This window comes from Tympanuchus pallidicinctus, unplaced genomic scaffold (assembly GCF_026119805.1).
Source record: "Tympanuchus pallidicinctus isolate F22 unplaced genomic scaffold, pur_lepc_1.0 scaffold31, whole genome shotgun sequence".
Lineage (NCBI taxonomy): Eukaryota > Metazoa > Chordata > Aves > Galliformes > Phasianidae > Tympanuchus > Tympanuchus pallidicinctus.
In genome coordinates this window covers 10,541,455-10,560,730 of record NW_026294749.1, presented here as the reverse complement: position 1 = coordinate 10,560,730, position 19,276 = coordinate 10,541,455, and the positions used below count along the sequence as shown (strand labels likewise).

The 19,276-nt window shown below is 37.7% G+C and overlaps 1 protein-coding gene across 2 annotated transcripts in view; it reads right to left on the bottom strand.

Moving 5' to 3' along the window:
• Nucleotides 1–1,600: 1,600 nt before the first annotated feature.
• The window catches only part of CDKAL1 (CDK5 regulatory subunit associated protein 1 like 1), a 364,386-nt gene continuing 346,710 nt past the window's right edge, over nucleotides 1,601–19,276 (bottom strand). For both annotated transcript variants that reach the window (XM_052697955.1, XM_052697956.1), the window contains exon 16: nucleotides 1,601–2,288. In XM_052697955.1, the coding sequence (XP_052553915.1) occupies nucleotides 2,085–2,288 (204 nt within the window). In that variant the 3' untranslated portion in view covers nucleotides 1,601–2,084. The remainder of the gene's footprint in view (nucleotides 2,289–19,276) is intronic.

The window sequence follows — 19,276 nt, the reverse complement described above, 5'->3', positions numbered from 1 at the left end:
TAAAGCACTTGATATACAACACTTCCTACTTATCAGTGGAAAGCTCAGTTTAAGGGTATACTGCATCTGTGGGCACTGTCACTTACTGAAAAGTTCTCTTTGCCCTCTTTTCATACACTGCATTATTTCCAAGAAAATAAGCTGGTTCCATTAGCACCAACAAAATCACAAGCTTCATAAATCTCTGCAACAGCTGATGCAATGAGTCTGTAATTGCTATGATTAGATAAGCTAGAGTGGCTGACAGCGAGAGTGCTAGAGGCATAGCACAAATCTGCATAGTTTATTCCTGTCAAATGCAAAAATTTGGCTTAGATGTGAAGATTTTGTCAACTCATAGTTTTCCTGTGATATACGGCACTTTCCTGCAAATTTCAGCTCCTGGAATCAAGTCCTTTTTTTTTTTTTTCCTGTTTCATTCTTCTTTTTTTTTTTTCCTCCTTTTTTAGGAATTCCAGATTTGTTAAAAATGTAAATTACTGATTGTCACATATTTCTGGTTGTAGAGAAAAACCTGGAAAGCAAGCAGAAGCAAATCAAGATCACAGGATTTTGATCCTTCCTCCCTTCCTCCCTTCCTCTCTTCTTCCCTTCTTCCCTTCTTTCTTTCTTCCTTTCTTCCTTTCTTCCTTTCTTCCTTTCTTCCTTTCTTCCTTTCTTCCTTCTTTCTTCCTTTCTTCCTTTCTTTCTTTCTTTCTTTCTTTCTTTCTTTCTTTCTTTCTTTCTTTCTTTCTTTCTTTCTTTCTTTCTTTCTTTCTTTCTTTCTTTCTTTCTTTCTTTCTTTCTTTCTTTCTTTCTTTCTTTCTTTCTTTCTTTCTTTCTTTCTTTCTTTCTTTCTTTCATCTCAACATTTTTGAGTTTTGGCTCATAACTGTTAGTGGTTGCAATAAGAAAAATAATGAATTACACACCTAAACTCTTGGAGACAGTTACATTTGTTGATACGTCCTACAGGCCGTATTGGAAGCACTGTGGTGGAACTGCTTGATTAATTGCCTGTATGTATGATAAAACCTCAACTTAAACAGCACAAAGCGTGATTATTCGTCTGCACTGCAGAGCCACGTGTGGAACACAGACTCAGTCCTACACTAACATGCTGAAAACACTGTCCCTGCTTTAAGATTTAAAGCAGGCTTTGCAAGTGGTGGTTTGGATGAAGATCTATAAAGGCGACAAGGGCTGAATAAAGAACAATTTCATGCATATAACAGCTGGGAAGACTTTAGTCCCTGACTGAATAGCACAACCTGAGATGTACAGAGACCTTGTAGTGACAAAAATGGCTTGCAGGATGTAATTAGAGATTTGGAGTGGGCAAAATGTAGCTTTCCCACTAAAGGAGCAATATTGTCTTACACACAATATGATCTAGTACACAGCTAATATGAGATTCACCTTTCTTTCTCTGAGCACTGTACTGTCTGTTGGACCCTTTAGCAGAACTCTACCACTGGAATTCCCATTCAACAGTAAAAAAACCCACACAACTGTCTTTGTAAAAAAATGATTTTTGTTGTATCAACAAAGCTTAGTAATTCCTTCTGAAGTTGACAGGCAAGATGGCAGACCAAGAATTCTTTCAGACAGGAGAACAAAATCAATAGCAACAAATGATGAATTTTAATGGCCGAGCAGTGTTTGATTCTAATGTAAAAAGATACATATCACACTGCATTAAGCAAAATCTTTAAGGAAGCTGTAAATGCTCTGCACATAAAAGACTAGCAGAAAAGCTCAATTGAAAGATTTATTAAAAGCTTTATGGGTTTTCTGCACACAAATTCAACCTGCCACGGCAGTTACAAAAAGAGTAAGCAATGCAAACATTGCATCATTTTAGAAAAACGAAGAGGAAGAAAGATACAACAAACTTCTCTGCCAAACAAAGATCTCAAACTTCAGGTCTCCCAGAGCTTATTAGCATTCTCTCCTATGAATGACAGGAAAGGCATAGGGTGAGTACAAATTATTGCCCGATTTATATCACTTTTTAAGAGAGAGAGAATTGTTGCTCTAAGTGTTTTCTTTGAAGATTTTAAACAGCAATTTTTTTTTTTCTTTAAATGAAAACCGCATTCAATTCACAGTTCTCTTTTAACTCCTCCATAGTAAACCATAGCAAGAAATGCCAGTAGAGCCAGGCTGACAGACAGTATCTTCAGTCTTCTTCCTTCTTGGTGCCATGGGAGATGCAAAGCCATCCAGGGGATGAGTGCTGCTTTCACTGGGATCTCAGCAGACGGATGTGTTTTCCACTTTGTGCCATTCCGTGCATGCCTGAACTCCTGTGAAGAAATGCATGCATTAAGATTGAAACTTTGCTATGTATTTCTGATTGTACATATCAAATACAAATAGAATCTTCCCTTTTCAAGATAACACACTTTTTCAATGCAAATTCAATCTGCACTGCACCAACATCTAGTCGTCTGTTTTTCATACAGAATTCTTACCAATGCCATGCAAAGTCAATCTTTCTAATGGAATTAACTGCCACATCAATGAAGCTGTTAACAAGAGAAACAGATCTCCCAATAGAAACCTTCTCATTCAGTTCCCTGGTGTGCCTGCCATTACCACTCTCAACCTGACTGCAAGCACCAAGATCCTCCAGAACATGTGGACTTCTAACTGCAGCACAAGTTACAGATGCTGAATCACCACTTCAGCTTAAATCCAAGTGGAAAGAATAAGATATTCCTCTGTCTTGCAACCTTGTTCAGTTCAGCATGCTATCCATGGAGATATTTAAAAGTAAGAGCATCTATTAAAGCTGTAATCTGATTACATCTCCAAGAGGTGTAAGTGGAAAAGAAAGTAAAAGGTGTAATTACACAAAGGTGAAATGATCTTGCATCAGACAATTCAATACTTCTGCTCAGCATTTCTTTCATCTTCTCTTTATCTTAATAATGAATTCAACTGAACTCAGCCTGGTTTATAATTGGTCTGAAATTGTTCTGGATAAAAAAAACTTAGATGAATCCCCCTCCTACATCCCCCTCCCCCCCCCCCCTTTTTTTTTTCTTTTACACTTTATAGGAAACAAGTCAGGCACACAGAAAGTACCTCTCTGGATAACCTTGCATTTCCAAGCAGCTGGAACAGGGTCACGTGAAAGCACAGACTAGATGCTTGATTCCCTCCTTTACCAAACGTATTGCTGGGCAAATTTAAGGAAATATCAAAGCTCCAAGACATGTGCTTGCCCAAGGAAGTGTGATGGCACAATTCAGACTGTCTGCAACTGCCTCTTGTTTCTCACTTCAGGAATCAGTTCCAGTATAGCAATTGCAAAAGGAAACTAATGATTGCTACGGGCTGGGTGAGCAAGCATCAAAGGGGTAAATGACAGCCTGGCTTAAGTGTCATTTTAATATCTGGAGTATTTTTGATTTGGATCACAATTCACATAGGTGGAAGGCTACTGAACAAGTGACATATGAATGGAGGAGGAGTTCTTACATGTACTACCCCCAGAAGATCATCAGCTGGGTGAAGAGAAGAAAAGGAAACAGGTAAGCAAGTTGGAGTATAGTTATCTGAAGCATAAGGCATGGCAGCAACACCAAAACTATCAACACACTGCTCCATATTGCTAACAGCTATAACCAATGAGTTTTAGTTACTGGCCACAGCTATTTTATCCCCCAAAATCAAAGTTGATTAACCCTTGTACGCAGAATAACGTGGAAACCATATGGTATCAACTATTAATAATGTTCATATATATGAATCAAAATTCATTTGCAATATACTCATTTTAGAGATGTATAAAGCCTTTCTCTTCTTTGAAGATCTCACAAATTCTAAAGCTTTCTATCTAGTGTACCTCGAGGAATGAGACAACTGCAGAGCACCTTTCTTAAAACCAAGATCATTATATCCACTTTGGCTGGCTGGAGGCAAACATTTCACCCCTTGAGCTAGCTAATTCCCTCCAGCTCTGACTTTATGGAAGCCTTAATTCTGCAAGGCCCTTGCTGTATCTCTGGAGAAAAGTGTTTACTGTACACAATCACTAGTGAGAGTGCAACACTTTCTGAACCTGGGCTCACAAACACCTTTGTAGCTGCAGGACTTGGGAAGATTAGCATAATGATTCAGCTTTTTGGAATTTAGATCTAAATCCAAAGAGTCTTTTTTATCTGAAAAAATACTTGGGGGAAATAATAAAGAAGTTTCCAGAAATATAAATTCATACTAATTTAAGTCTTGTTAGGCCATAAATTCTTGAGTTGCTTGTTATTAATAACGAGGACTGTTCTCACTGAAAAGAAAAAGGTATTCTAAGATTTACACATATACTATTAATCAAAACGAGGAGAAGAGGAAGAATTAGCAAACTGAAATGCAAAGAAGGCATTTTGAGCTAAGCATCTTGTATTTCCATGGAGTCAGCCTTTCATCTTGTTTTGGCAGCCACAAAGTAAACACAAGACTTTGCTAATAAGGTATATTATAAATTATTAAACCATCTAGTATATGATCAAATGCATTTCAGATTATTTTTTGCATAATTCTGCCTTGACAACTGCCAGGAGTAATATATTTTCTGTACTCTTGCACAGACCCATTGACTGCTGTCTTTCTGAAGCTCCAGTCACAGTCTTAAACTGCTATGCATGAAAGAAACAGACAATCACATCAAAACCTAGGCTTTGGCATCTGTCGATCACAGCCCAGCTTTCTGTAAGATCTCACTTCATGTTAGTCAACAAAGACATGATAGCAACTCTTCAGCTCTGAGCTGAGGTTTTAATAGATTCAAAACATTCCTTACATGCAAATTTCTTCCATGGCTCAGGGGCACTGTTGGAGCTTGAAGTGTTAGCTAACTGCTGTGAAAAACTACTTGACTGAGCATACCTCAAAATAAATTCGACTTCTGAATCTTCTAGCACAAGCAAGTATATCTTCTACGCTTGTACTACTGGGTTTAAAAATATGGACTTCTATATAATCACACACAAGTAGCCTATGTGACAAATTAGAAGAAAACATATAAAAAATACGCATTTCATATCCTACTGTGCCGTTTGAATCTCCGGGCTATCACACTTTGGAGGCATTTTTCAGATTTAAAAAACAAACAGTTACTGAAGGTCACACAAGTTACACACTGGAAACACATGTATGTTGTTATATTTAATGGTTCCAGAAGACCCATTTAGATCTGAAGCTATTAAGAGAGCTCCCTTGATTTATTACTGTATTCTACTAGTCTCCTGCAACTGTGGAACAACGATTACAAAGCAGAAAATGAACAGCTTTTTTTTTTCCTAATGAAATTACATGATAATTTCCGTAAGAAATACCCCTACCACCATGTATATACTCCCAGTAAATGCACAGTGCTGTTGTTTAGATAAAATGCTGCCTAAAAGCATGCTTGCATCAAATGTTATCATCTGTGTATCACTCCTAGGAACTCGCTGATTCCAAATTCCAACATTTATTACTTGTTTGTTTTAAGAAATGGCAAACATTGACAAAATAATTAAAGAAATCATGCACTTCTGTGAAGGGAATTTTGTATTTTATTTTCCTTTTTTTTTTTTTTGGTGTGTGCATAAGTACGTGCATGTGTGTGCATATGTGCGTGGTGTGAGCATGTGTTTTAAAGATACAGAAAGAACTGAACAGGGATAAATATAAATTTAATACTAAATTCTCACTAAATGATCAGTTTTGGTGATAATTAGGATTCTATTATCCCCAAGACATTACCACTGGAGTTATAGCAGGAAAATAAATTAACCAAAGCGTCATGCAAATGGCTGCCATTAATTGCTAAAACTATCTTTCTGTCTGTCAGAGGATCCTAGGCTAATTCAGTCTGCACCTAACCCATCCTGCTGCTCAAAAAAGGATCAGGTATGGCCAGCTTGCTGAGGGCCTTAACTAGTCAGGCCTTGAAAACCTCCAAGGTCAGAGACTGCACAGCCTCTGGACTGCTGTTCAACTACTTGATGGCATTTATGGCAAAAATTTTTCTCCTTATACCCAGTCTGAACCTCTCATTACAATACATGCTTAGTGTCTCTCCTCCCAGAAACACCAGTCTGAAAATGGAGTCTTCTGAATAGTCTTCCCATAGGAACTGGGGGTCTTCTGTTTAGTCCCCCTGAAGAGGCTGAAGAGGCCTGTTCTTCAGATTTCAACAAGTCCACTCCCTCAGCCTCTTCTCACAGGCCAAGTACTCCAGACCAGACCATTCTGGTGACCCTACACTGACCTCATTTCAGTGATCAATCCAAAATTTACATCCATATCACCAAGTGTGCCTCTATCAAGTCAGGTAGTGCTATAACAATAATCCTAACAGCTGGACCACGGTCAAATACAAACTTAAAATAAATTGAAACAACAGGAAAATATGCAGAGACAGACTTTAAGCAAAACTCCATCAAATCTGACAGTTTGTTCCAGGTTTGTCATCCCTTGTGATCAGTTTTAACTACAGCCTATCTCTGACCTGCGTAGCAATTGGGCAAAATCTCATTTCTTTCCCAGTAACACTTCTGTTTGGCTTCTTTGGTCAGTGCAGCATTAATACAATTACCGTTCCTCAATTAACTCTCAGTCAGTTCTGTCTTCCTTCTACTTCTCCCCATTTCCCTCCTGCATCACCTGACCACATAGCTTCTCCTAATAAACAAAAGCAGACATATCAATAGAAACACTTCCTGTATCATGACTTTCTGCCCAAGAGAATCACAGAGTTGGAGGTGATGGAAGGGATCTCTGGTGATCACGCAGTCCAGCCTGCTCTGTTAATGCAGGTTCCCTACAGTAGGTCACACAGGAAAACGTCCAGTTGGGTTCTGAATATCTCCAGAGAAGGAGACTCCAGAACTTGTCTGAGCAGTTTGTTGCAGTGTGCTGTCACCCTCAAGGTAAAGAAGTTTTTCCTTATTTCATATGGAACTTCATATGTTACAGTCTGTGCCCCTTGATCTGTAGCTGGGCATCACTGAAAAGAGCCCAGCCCTACCCACTCAACTCCTGCCCTTTAGATATCTATAAGCATTGATAAGATCCTCCCTCGGTCTTCTCTTCTCCTAGCTGAACAGTTCCAAGTCCCTTAGCCTTTCCTCATAAGGGAAACACTCCAGGCTCTTCCTCATCTTTGTGGCCCTCCACTGAACTCTCTAGAAATTCTCTGTCTTTCTGAGGAGCCCAAAGCTGGACACAGTGCTCCAGATGAGGCCTCACCAGGGCAGAGTAGAAGAGGATCACCTCTCTTGATCCACTGGTCATGCTCTTTTTAATGCACCCCAGGATACCCATTGGTCTTCTTGGCCACAGGGGCACACTGCTATCCCATGGCCAACTTGTTGTTCACCAGGACACCCGCATCCTTCTCTGCAAAGCTCCTTTCCAGCAGTTCAGTCCATAACTTGTAATGATGCAAGTGGTTATTCTTCCTCAGGTGTAGGACTCTGTACCTGCCTTTGTTGAGTGGTCAGGCGCTGGAACGGGCTGCCCACGAAGGTGGTTGAGTCACTGTCCCTGGAGGTGTTCAAGAAACATTTGGATGTTGTACCAAAGGTGATAGTTTAGTGGGAAAGTACTGGTGGTAGGTGGATGGTTGGACTGGATGATCTTGGAGGTCTTTTCCAACCTTGGCAATTCTATGATTCCCTGCTCTTTCCTGTGTTCTTACCTAAGGGTAGACCTACCTACTTCTTTTTGCTCCTCCAAATTATCTTTAAGCATTAGCATTCCTTCCCTGAGCCTCAAAACTCATAATGTAGTTAGTTAGAAGCTAGACAAAAGGGTAAGTAACTGGGGCTTACTAAATGACTTCCTTTCTGATGCACTCTTTTAGACGTGGGAAACACACAAAAAATCAAATAACAAAAGAAACAAAAAGAATAACAACAAACAGCCAAGCAGATGTACGCCAAAAACACCTCCAAAATCCTTAAAACATACTCTACTTGAGAAGTACTGTTTTGCATTATATTCACTTGTTCTAGCTTGTTTTGTTATCTATCTATATATCCTTCCAGTAAGAAGCTGACTCCGTTTTTATACAATAATATTTTGTGATACTATTAAACTCCTACTACACGGTGTACACATTTTCAAAATAAACTCAGAAGTAGCATTTTGAAGAGCAGTGTAATGCCTGGATTCTAAGCTTTTTCCTTAACAAGGTGTGTGGGATATCAGTCACTACACTGACACCTCACACCACAGGAAACCAGCAACCACAAGAGAACCGAGGGAGATTTGAAGCAGAAAATTTGTGATTCAAAATTCACAGTAACCCAAATAACAACCTGAAATGAAGAATGAACTTAGGAACACAATGTGGACAAATTCTGAATTGTGATCTGTCACTATTTGCTTCCTTGTACAGAAATGGCATCTCCTTTATAAGGAGATGGCAGCTGCTTGCTCTGGCCACTTATCTGGTAATTAGATGGTTAGCAAATGAATCTGTTTCCTAGAGATCACCAGCACAGCATTCACAGCTTTGGATTGTCTTTCATGTCACTATCATCTCTACAGAAATGCACCACTCACTGCCTCACTGTGCTTGCAGCCTCTGTTTGGTCTCTGATGTCTGGGCCAACATAAAATAGGAAGCAATACTTTCAGAGCAGTCCCCATATTAATGCCACAAGAACCGTCAAAATAACTGAATAATATGTACGTTTCAATAGTGACATGAGTAACATTGCTTTACTTGTAAGTGAACTATTAATACATCAACTTTAAGAGGAGTTCTATACTCACAAATAATAGAAAGTATCCTCCTAAGCACTGTTATTTGCAAAGAGCACTGTGATAAATATTCAGCAAAAATCTCAAGGCACATTCTCTTTCAAAATCAGGAAAAAGTCACAAACAGCATCATGCAGTCTCATAAACATGGTATAAGATGAGCATTCTTAATATTTTGGAATCATATTTCTTCCCACAGTTTCAAATTCTGTATCAGTTTGTAGCTGTGGTTCTATACACTGCCCTCACTTCACAAGAAGTGAAACAAAATTAAAATGCCTCCAGAGCCATACTGCAAGCCAGCAATATAGAGCTTTACAATTCTTGTCTTAGATTTCAGTTGTCACCAGAAGCCAACGCAGCCTTTAAATTCTTTAATCCCTATCAAGCATAAGATTTAAATCCGTTTTCTTTAAGTTACACAATGTCCTCATATTTAGTCACCTCACAATTTCTGTTGCATTTGTTTCTGCCCTGTATTGCATGCATCCAATTGCTGAGAACGTATGTGTATACAAAGCACAGCTGGAACCAGTCCTCTGTGAAAAGGAGCATTTCTGTAAGGCTGACATCCAACGGTTCATAAACTGTTGACCAACTTTGTGGGTTCACTGATAATCCAAAGGTTTGCTCTTCATGTGGTCATGGCCTCTTTCCTTTAAGTATCCTTACTTGTTGCAGGAGGTCTCCCACAGTGCTGTTAGCATACTCCTGAGCACGTAAGGGAGTATCTTGAAATGGGAGGCTCCTTTTTTAATTTCACACTCAGCCAAGTTCAACTGCAGTTAATGGAGGACTCTCCCATGGAAACATCAAAGAACAGCTACTGCGAGCAGCAAGTCTAACTGCTCTAACACAACCTCAGTACGCCAAGCCTCTGCAAGTGACTCATCAGCCCGTCTCCGCAATAAAGATTACATGAGAAAAATCTTTGTTGGCTTGTTGTGCACTCCATGCTAGATAACCACGATAGCACCTCGGCATTATGTATAAGACATCAAAGAACTGTGAGCATCCAGTCTACAAGCTGTAACGAATATCTACCCTCAGGAGAGCATTTCCACCTTTCAGAGGGTGGTCTGACTAGACAACCAACGTCTGTATCTGTAAAAGGTTCAAGAACATAAACGTGAACTTGCATCTTCTAATACTAAAATACCAGAGATCTGTACCTCATCTGTGAGCCTCCAAAAATCCACTGGACCTCATATCCTGTGTATGGAAACTGCTAAGTCACAGCCTGAACACTGACCGATCACCGGGGGAAAAGACAGGGTCGGCCCTGGGAGCACAGGTGAAGGCAACGCAGCTGTGTGACTGGAAGGGATGGAGCCTGGCTGCACCTCTCCTAGACCCCAGTTAAGGGCTGACTGCCACTAGGGAAAGATTTCTGGTTAGAGATCCCTCCTTTGTGGAGTTTCTCCTTACCAGCTTAGATCTTTGGAGGTGGGTGAGCATTCCTTTCCTCTTTATCCTTCTGTCACTCCTGTGCTGTCTTCCCACTGTGCTAATCTTTCTGACTGTAACATCCTGGAGTTAGTTTCTCTTAAATGCTGAGCAGTTACAGCTGAAATTCATTTGAACACATGCTACGGGAAGTTTAGTAATTTGTAAATATCTGGTTCTAAGCACTCTGAATTGATTATCACACTTCTTTATGAGGCTGACCAGTGAACACTAAGAACATCTTCCTCTGCCTCATCTTCACGAGTGAAATGGGAAGATGAAAGCTGTGTTTCAGGAGAATAATGTAAAAATAACCTTAATACTGTGTCTGAAGTATTCAAAAAGCTAGTAATGGAAGTCTAGGAAAGGTTAGAAAAGTAATTAGAAAATCCCTTGAGAGTAAACTGTCTACAGCAAATAACAGTTATTATAAAATGAACAATGAAGAGGAAAAATATCTAGCAATTGCTTATTAAATAGTCTCAGCTCTGCACATAAAAGGAAACAAATCTGTATGTACAAAAATTGTGCATAAGCACATAATTAAGACACTGAAACATAACATGGTGGGCATCTACATGGAAAAGAGGAAGTGAAATTCTAGAATTTCCTTTTTTTTGGAGTATTTCACTTTATACTCCAAATGATTTGTGCACACATGTACACAAGAAATGTCATTCTTAGTTTCTTGTTATATCATAGGTTTTCAGTGTCATTGCAGTGTTACACTTTTCTCTGCATCTACACGGATACAGCCAGCAGAACACAACTCGTACTACTTTAATACATCTCCTTTTTTTACCTTTCGGTGTTTGATTGTTGATTTGGTCTCTTGGTTATTACAAGGAGTAACTGGAATTGACTCCCAAGCAACTGGTGTCCTTGATTCTGTCTCATCTGTGTCCATGCTAGTACTTTTCAGCCTACTCATCCATTTCAGCAGTGGAAAAGCAACCAAGTTTAATAAATATCAAAGGCTGGTATTAAAAAATAAATAAATAAATAAATCTAAACCAGTGCTTCTGTTGAGGAAAAGGTCAAAGAACAATCTGCCTTTTTGCCCTCATCTTGCTGACTAATCTGCGCTCCTACACTTCCAAATAACCTACAGTATTTACACAAACCATCTACAATACATTATACGCCCACAGAGTAGTCACAGAAGACAGGGAGGATGTGGATATGAAGCTGTGGTTTTTGTTAATAGAAACCTGGTAGGAACCATATGACTCAAACTACGGAAAACCAGGCTTCATTAGATCAACTACTCACTTCTTCGTTCTCTTTCTAACCCCGTGAGGTCTGTATTCTTGCAAAAAGACTGTTTTTGCATCATAGCACTTCAAAACTAAAGGGAAGACCAGATGAAAGCTAAATAGAGAATAAACACGTGAGAGGAAGGGAGGTGGCACTTCTCAACGTGGGATGGGACACAACATTTCAAAAATCCAGTTTGCTCATAAATATAAACAGCCTTCACTTCCCATTTCTCTCCTGGCTTTCCATAGCTGAGAGATGTATCTGACTTGATCCTACCTTATAGAACTATGACGATGAGAATGGTTTCACATAGCTGTTGCAAAGGGATTGAATCTACTTTTGATATGTGCCATGTTAGGTCAAAATACAAATGGTAATAACTTTCCATCACATGCGGCCGTATTTCTAGGCTATTTTCTTATAAATGAGGAAAGTATGAGGTTATTAAGATAGACTGACAGTCTTCAAAAGGAATTTCACTCACCTCTAAATAATTTCTTGCACTTCTCTGAAAACAAAACAACACAAAATCTTTCCTAATGTTAGGTAATAGATACACACTGCTTTCAGGAAAAATAAATTAAGAAGATCTAGGATAAACACAAACAGAAAATGGCTAACACGTATAACGTGCCCACAGAGATGGTAAGCACAAGCCCACAGAAGAGTAAGTGCAGGATTTAATTTAGTCTAACAAATTGATGGGTTTGGATTTTAAAATGCTTCATGCCTACAAACTAAAGCTTAACAGCAATACAACAGGATTTTTATTGCACAAGATACTCTCACAAGCGTAAATCTATAATTCATTCCTTTCCAGCTATTTAGAGCTGTACATCTGGCTTTCCCCTGCAGTCCTGTGACAGAATCTGATCATGCTGCAGAAGGTTAAGCACTCCTCACTGAAGAAAACTAATGAACTAATGTTTCTTTAGACAGAAATACATGTTGAATAGTTCAAATAAGAGAAGATTTTCTGTAATTCTAAGCCCTACTTTCATTACTTCACTAAATTTGTACATCTAGAAAAAACTATCAGAAATGGAATATTCACAGACATCTTTTTTTGTATGATAATTATGCTATCTTCACTTATCAGAGATTTTGAACGTGCACAATAATTTCCACACGGATAAGGCACAGACAGATTGACTGAAATGACTTAAAACCGTGCATGAACTCACGTCAAAACAAGGATGAGATTTAAAAAAAATTTAAAAAAGCCTTTAGCTCCGATAACAAGACCCTTTCTTGAAGGGCAAGAAATCCATCTTGTTCATATTAGGTATTGGTAGTTTTTGTAGTCGTACGTTATCTTTGACAAAAGGAAGAGATGAAGCACACTGCCTATACATCTTTGTTCCAGGAAAAGCGTCTTCAAAAAAAATTTACAAGCAGTAACAATCACATATTCATCACAATTTGTAGTATGGAGCAGTCAATCCTTTTTGACTGGCCATAAGTCTATCGTGAGCCTTACACTACGACACCTTGCCAATTACGAAGCATGGCATAAATTCATCATGTGATGAACAATTACTAGTTCTTCTCCACACATTATATATGCTCCAAAATCTGTACCCTGTCCTGGTGTCTGCTGGAAAGAGGGTGCTGGATAGTATCTACTGAGGAGGCTCATTTCAAAGGCTGCCCCTTTCTGCTCTTGTGTAATGACAACACCCTCACACATCTTGGAAAGGGCTTTGTTACAGGCCAAGTCCCACAGAACAGTTTTTCTACCCATAAGGCCAGGCAGAAAGGCAAAATAGAGTGTTATTCAAAAGAAGTTGTCAGCACTGCACAGCAATGTCATTTGTTACAGCACCTGGTGACTTAGGATGAGCTGGAAGCCAGAAAATAGCTGCTTTCTTACAAAATGATGATCTATGTAGGTCAAATATTGTCTGCCTACAGGCCCCTAATTATTCTGTGTGATTATTATCACCCACACCAACTGCAAATGTGAATTTCTTTTTAAGAAATGTTTATCACTGATATCTTCTCAACTCCATGTTTTTATTTTACAAACAATCTGTCAGCCCTCCTCTACAATAAAGACTACTTGAGAAAAACAGACATTATTTCTTGCACACCTTGATGCTGCACACAGTTCAGATTTGGTTTTGACTTTACACCAGTGTATCTTAAAATTGTGCCAGCACTTACGACTTCAACAGTGAAAAGGTGAAGCACCACTGAAGTATATATATTGCCCTCACTATACTTCCCAAGTCTCTATTTTTGATAGTACTTCCAGGATTTTAATTAGCATGTATTATTTAGCCTGGCACTGGACTAAGTCAGAATAAAAACAAACTGCATTTTTAAGCAGAGTTCTAACATCTGAAACAATACAGAGAGGTATGGGGGAATCCTTAAAGTTCTTTAAATATCCATTAGGAAGTAGTCAGAGGAAGATTATCAAGATTAGTGTATTGTACAGTGAGCAGAAGTAAGCCAGTTCTCTCTAATAAATGCTTAAATAATCGATTACTTTTCTAAATATTTCTTCTACTTAATGGTCTTTGATAAAACCTGCAGGAACATTCAATAAATAAGAACAAAACCTTGAATTAAATAAATTTCAGTATCAGGGTTCCTGAAAATCTTCAGTGCAATAAGTGATGAGCCAAATTTCTTACTTCTCAAACTTTACAAGCAAATTACTGCTCGCTTAGTTTGAGAGGACTCCTTAAAAAAAATCCTAGATTGAGGTAGGAGGGCAAAGGTTTAATTCTATCACTGTTTGGTCCAGTAGATTTGCAACATGCTTTATTGCTCAATGACATGATCAAGGCTTTGATCTCATTATGCAGCAAAGGATCTAGAGTGAATGGGATGAGATGGAATACAGTTTGTATAAACAGAAAGTTACTGGATGCAATTTCTGAAGAAGAACTGGTTTGCCACATTTGCATAGATACTGATAAAAAATAATCCATTTCTTTCTTCTACTGAAAAGGCTCTCATACCTTTATCATCCTTTACACCACAGAAAATCACTAATTCAGTGTTATTGGGAACAAAATTCAAAACAAAAACATAAATCACTCTACTATTGATAGCATTAAATATTATCTAGTTTGAGTGGGAAAATATGATTATTAATAAATCTTAGCATGTTACTATAATTCAGAATTAATATTTCAGGAGTAGGTAAACATGACTTTAAAGGACTGACCAGAGTAAAACAGTTACTTGAAAAATACCTTCATATATATCTTAGTATATATTCGCATTATCATTATAAGTGTCAACAAGAGCAGAAGGGATGATTACTGAAGACTATAATACCAGTCATCTACTGAAAATCTCTTAAAACTTTTGAGGGTACAATATTATTAAAGGCTAGAATACACCTTATTTTACTTATAACGTTTTTGTTTCTTTGTTTTTTAATTAGATGCAGTTTTTTTTAACATTTTCAAGTTAAAACATAGCTTAATCTCATGACTGCAATTTTCAAAAGAATCTGAAAGCTAACAAAATATATCACAATGGTTTTGGCAGGAAAAATATTTCTAAGAGGAAGAAGTTCAACATTTCAATACCTCGCATGAGTGAAAAAACCTCCTGCTGATCTTTCCTTTGTGACTGGGGAAATCTGTACTGCCCTTCTAAACCTCTGTTTCCTCTCGAGTGCTCCATGTGTCTTTTTCATGCTGACCTACTTAAGTATTCTTGTAGAAAGACTGAGGATTACCACACTGATAGATGATAAATAGGTAGAAAAATCATCCATCTCATACCTCCTATCTGTAAGTGTGAATGAAGACTAAATGTCTTATCCTAATGACTGTGTATTCACTTGCAAGGAAATGAAAGGAGATGAGAAAGAAATGGAGAGACATACTATCAGTGTGAGCTAAAGATTAGTAAAAAGAAAAGGGAAAACTAAATAATGCAAGTAAAAACACAACATGTATACAGGCTGAATATTCTACATTTGCTTTTGACTGCACTGATGTTGAACTCTACTGGAGAGGAAATAAAGACAATTTTATAGTAACTTTTGCTGGCATAATCAGTTGGAAAAGGTGAAACAAATAGAGAAATTGAGAAAAGCTGTGGCTGCCTTTTTTTTTTCTTCTTCCTGAAAGCCAATTAACACCTAGAAAATTTATGAACTGGTCCATTAAATAACGAAGCTTTACTAAAAGCCAGTGCCTTTTGATCTTTTCCAAACAATCTGCTGAATTGAAAAGAAAAAAATATTTTAAAAAGAACTCCTTCCTAAAGGAGTGTCAAATAGGTAAAATTACCATGGATACACACTTCCAATTTGTCTCTAAGTCAAGGGAGAACAGATCCCACTCTCTCATCTTACAGTGCAGCACGGGGTCAAGAACTAGAAATAATACACAAAAATGAAACAACTATTTCAGTACTTGAGGGTTCTACTTCTGGAGGCAGGAGGGGCAGAATGCTTCTAATTTTCTCTCCTTCTTCAGAAAATGACTTACAGCTGAATCATTCCAGTCATTACTATTTCCATTTTTCTGCATGTACTGCAGAGCATTAACAAAATTATACAATTTAAAGTGATTAGGCGGTAACAATCAGACAAATAGCACTGTCCACTGGGTAAATGAAAAGGAAATAAACTACAGTTCTTGTCTTTCCACCTGAAATGGTATTGAGAGAGCATTTGTTTGAAAAAGGGCTGTGTAAAATGTGTTGTTTCAGCTGAGCTTTGATCACTGTAGCTGAAATTCAGCCCTGTCAGAGAGATGGGTAGAAAGGCAACCCACCCATTAAATTTAAGACCTCAGGACAAAACTAGGGATCTTACAGTGGCTCTTGGCTTTGCTTTCTTTAATCATCTCTATGTGTTTTAACCTTCTATCCAATTCTGGACAAACGAGCCACCTTCTATTCCATTTTGTGAGCCATCAAATAAGGCTGGAGACAAACAAAGAGTTTACCTAGCTCATACCCACCACTGAAGATACCTGTACCCAAAAATGTTTTTTCTCAGGTACTTGATAAACTTGTTTCTAAAGAACAGCATTGAAAAAATAAATTCCTCAACTCACTACAGGCAATCCAAGCCAATTCTTATGCAGACTCAGCAAGAAAAATGTTTTCAGGCTGTAAGAAAGAATCTGTCCTGAATTTCAGAGTCTAGATTGATAAATGTTGGGCTTTCAAGTAGAAGAAAAAAATTAAATCAACTGCAATTTCCAAACAAATTAATCCAATGTGGAATACAGATGATGTGTAAATCACAAAAGCTAGCACCTAAAGAAAGGAACACCAGATTAATTTTTTTTGGTCTTTTTTTTTTTTCCCAGAAAAACAAGACTTTTGAAATTTCTTCCTAAACCCAAGAACAGATGGCTTTGAGCTCCACTTTTAAAAAGGAAAGGTCCATTTCTTTAGACTCTGTTTATAGTGATACTAACTTTACAGTGACCTCTGTGAAATAATGGAAAAAAAAAAAGAAGAAATAGAGATTAATTTAGGATTTTACATCACTTTATATTCTCTTTACTTCTCTTTACTTCACTTACAACCATAAGGGAACGAGACGAACACATTAAATGGAGCTGATTAATAACTATAAAAGCACTAACTGGTTGCACGCCTCTCACTACAATCAGTTGTTTTAGGGAAGGAGTGAGAGAGCAACTTACAGAACAAAAAGTATGTTCCTACAACAGAAAATGCAAGAGCACTAAACACTGCACCATACTGCATGGAAATGTGGCACTGCCTGATACCTGTTTTACATTGCAAGTGTTCAATTGTTTGTCCATGTGTTTATGTTAAATAGAAAATTCCCAACATACTCTTCAAAATGCCCCTTCTTAGATGCTGTGATGTAAAACCTTTGTAAAGTAGCTTTTCAACAGAGGCAAAAGATGTGCTTTATTTTACTTTTTCTCTTTTGGAAGTTCTGATCTTTCATTAGCGTTTCTCATACTGTCAGTATTTTATGTTAGATTTCTTTCCTTAAACCTTCATGTCATTTTTTTTTCCATCCAAAACTTGCTTCTTTGACTTTTTTTTCCCCCTGTCTTCTAATCCCTGTTTAGAATCCAAGCTTTCCATCACTTTGAAACTCCAATGTACATAAAAACTTATGCTTTATAATCCCTGCAGTTTTACACCTATCTTCCATGTCCTTGAAGGAAGTTTCCAATATAGAGATCTCAATTTTGCCATGATTTCTTTCATTTTGGTTCCAGAAGACTACACATTCTTCACTCTTCTCCATTTCATTTTGCCTACAAGTGAAGCACTTTCTTCCTAAGATCAGAGAGTTCCCTTCAAGCTATGCTTTGCTGACTCTTTTTACTGGCAGTTTATATAGTAGCCTTTGATTTTTGTATCTTTTCTAGTTCCTAACATCAGGAAAAAAAGGCTGGATAACATTTAGAGGTCATATTTTGCTAAATAAATAGAAAATACTCTAACTAGGGGATGGGAACATAAAGCTTCTTTAGCAGCATCCAGTGCTATCTACTGCCAAAAAAATAAATGAAAGGAGGACACGGAGAAAAAAGAACAAGCAAACTGATCAAACAGTTCCTTGCTATCTATATATCAGTGGCTTATTCCTCAATTCCTCTGAAGATCCCAAAGACTGGAATAACTCCTAGCTTAACTGTGGATATTACTGTGACCTGGGAGAGATTGAGATGTGCACCAAGGTGCCAGAATAACAAACAGAGGCAAATGGAGGCTGCCTGCATGGTTTGTTCACATGGGAAGTGTTAGAGAAAGTTATCAATAAAGCAATAGAAAACAGGTAACTGAGACAAAGATGTGCCTGTATTTGCTTCAGAAGAAAGTCAGTCACAGATGGTTATAGAAGCAGGAATTCTAAACATAAAACAAGCATGAGCTTATAATCAAGCAGTCAGTTAAAATTATTTTTCTTTGACTTAATTTTCCATTTGATTACGATTTCCTACCAAAGGCTTCCAGACTTCCAGGCTTTGATTTTCATAATACATAACAGTTCTGGCAGGCAGCCAGCCTTTTATTTATGTCCTTCAGTCCTTAGGTCTCTTCCTTATCTATTTCTCATATTGTAGCACTTTTTTCCTTTAGTCACAGAACACATAAGCAACTAGATATTTCTGAACTACAGAACCCTAAAATACTTCACTTCAGTTTCTTAACACCAAATAAGAATTGTCACAGATTCTTATCATTAATTGCATGATTAGGTTAGGACAAAGCCTTGTCTGTAGATATGATATATTGGTTATGCATTTTATTTTGTCCTGCTGAGAAATTATAAGGATCTTTAAACATGGTCAAAATAGATAAAAATGAAAATATCAAACTTAAATTTTAGAATTGAATGACATTCAGACCGCTGACACACTCCATTGACACCTTCAGTCATTATTTGGTGATAGCAAAATAAGTATCCTGTGCATTGCACCTTCAAAACCTCGCAGACAATATTAACAGAGCACTACATGACATAGTAGACAAGCTTATGTGCTTTACTGAATGTCAAAATGCTGAGGTATGTCCTTAAAGCTTTGTCAATTCCTAGCCTCCTCAATAAAAGAGGAGCATTCACTTTTTTTTTCCCCATGAAATTGAGAAGAACTAATTATTGATCCAAAGTTTTATTTACTGTTATTTTTAATTGCAATTAGTTACTTGTGATATGCTTGTTTTGTCTAGCAATCATTTGTAATGTCTACTATCAATACCCAGTCCACACATCCTACGCTAGATTCACCAGAACCAAATCCAAAACTGCCTTCTGCTCATCCTTTATTGATTTCAGCTATCACTATATACCCTCTAAACCTTGTTCTATCACTGAATTGGCAACTGCACGACCCAAGCCTTAAGAAAT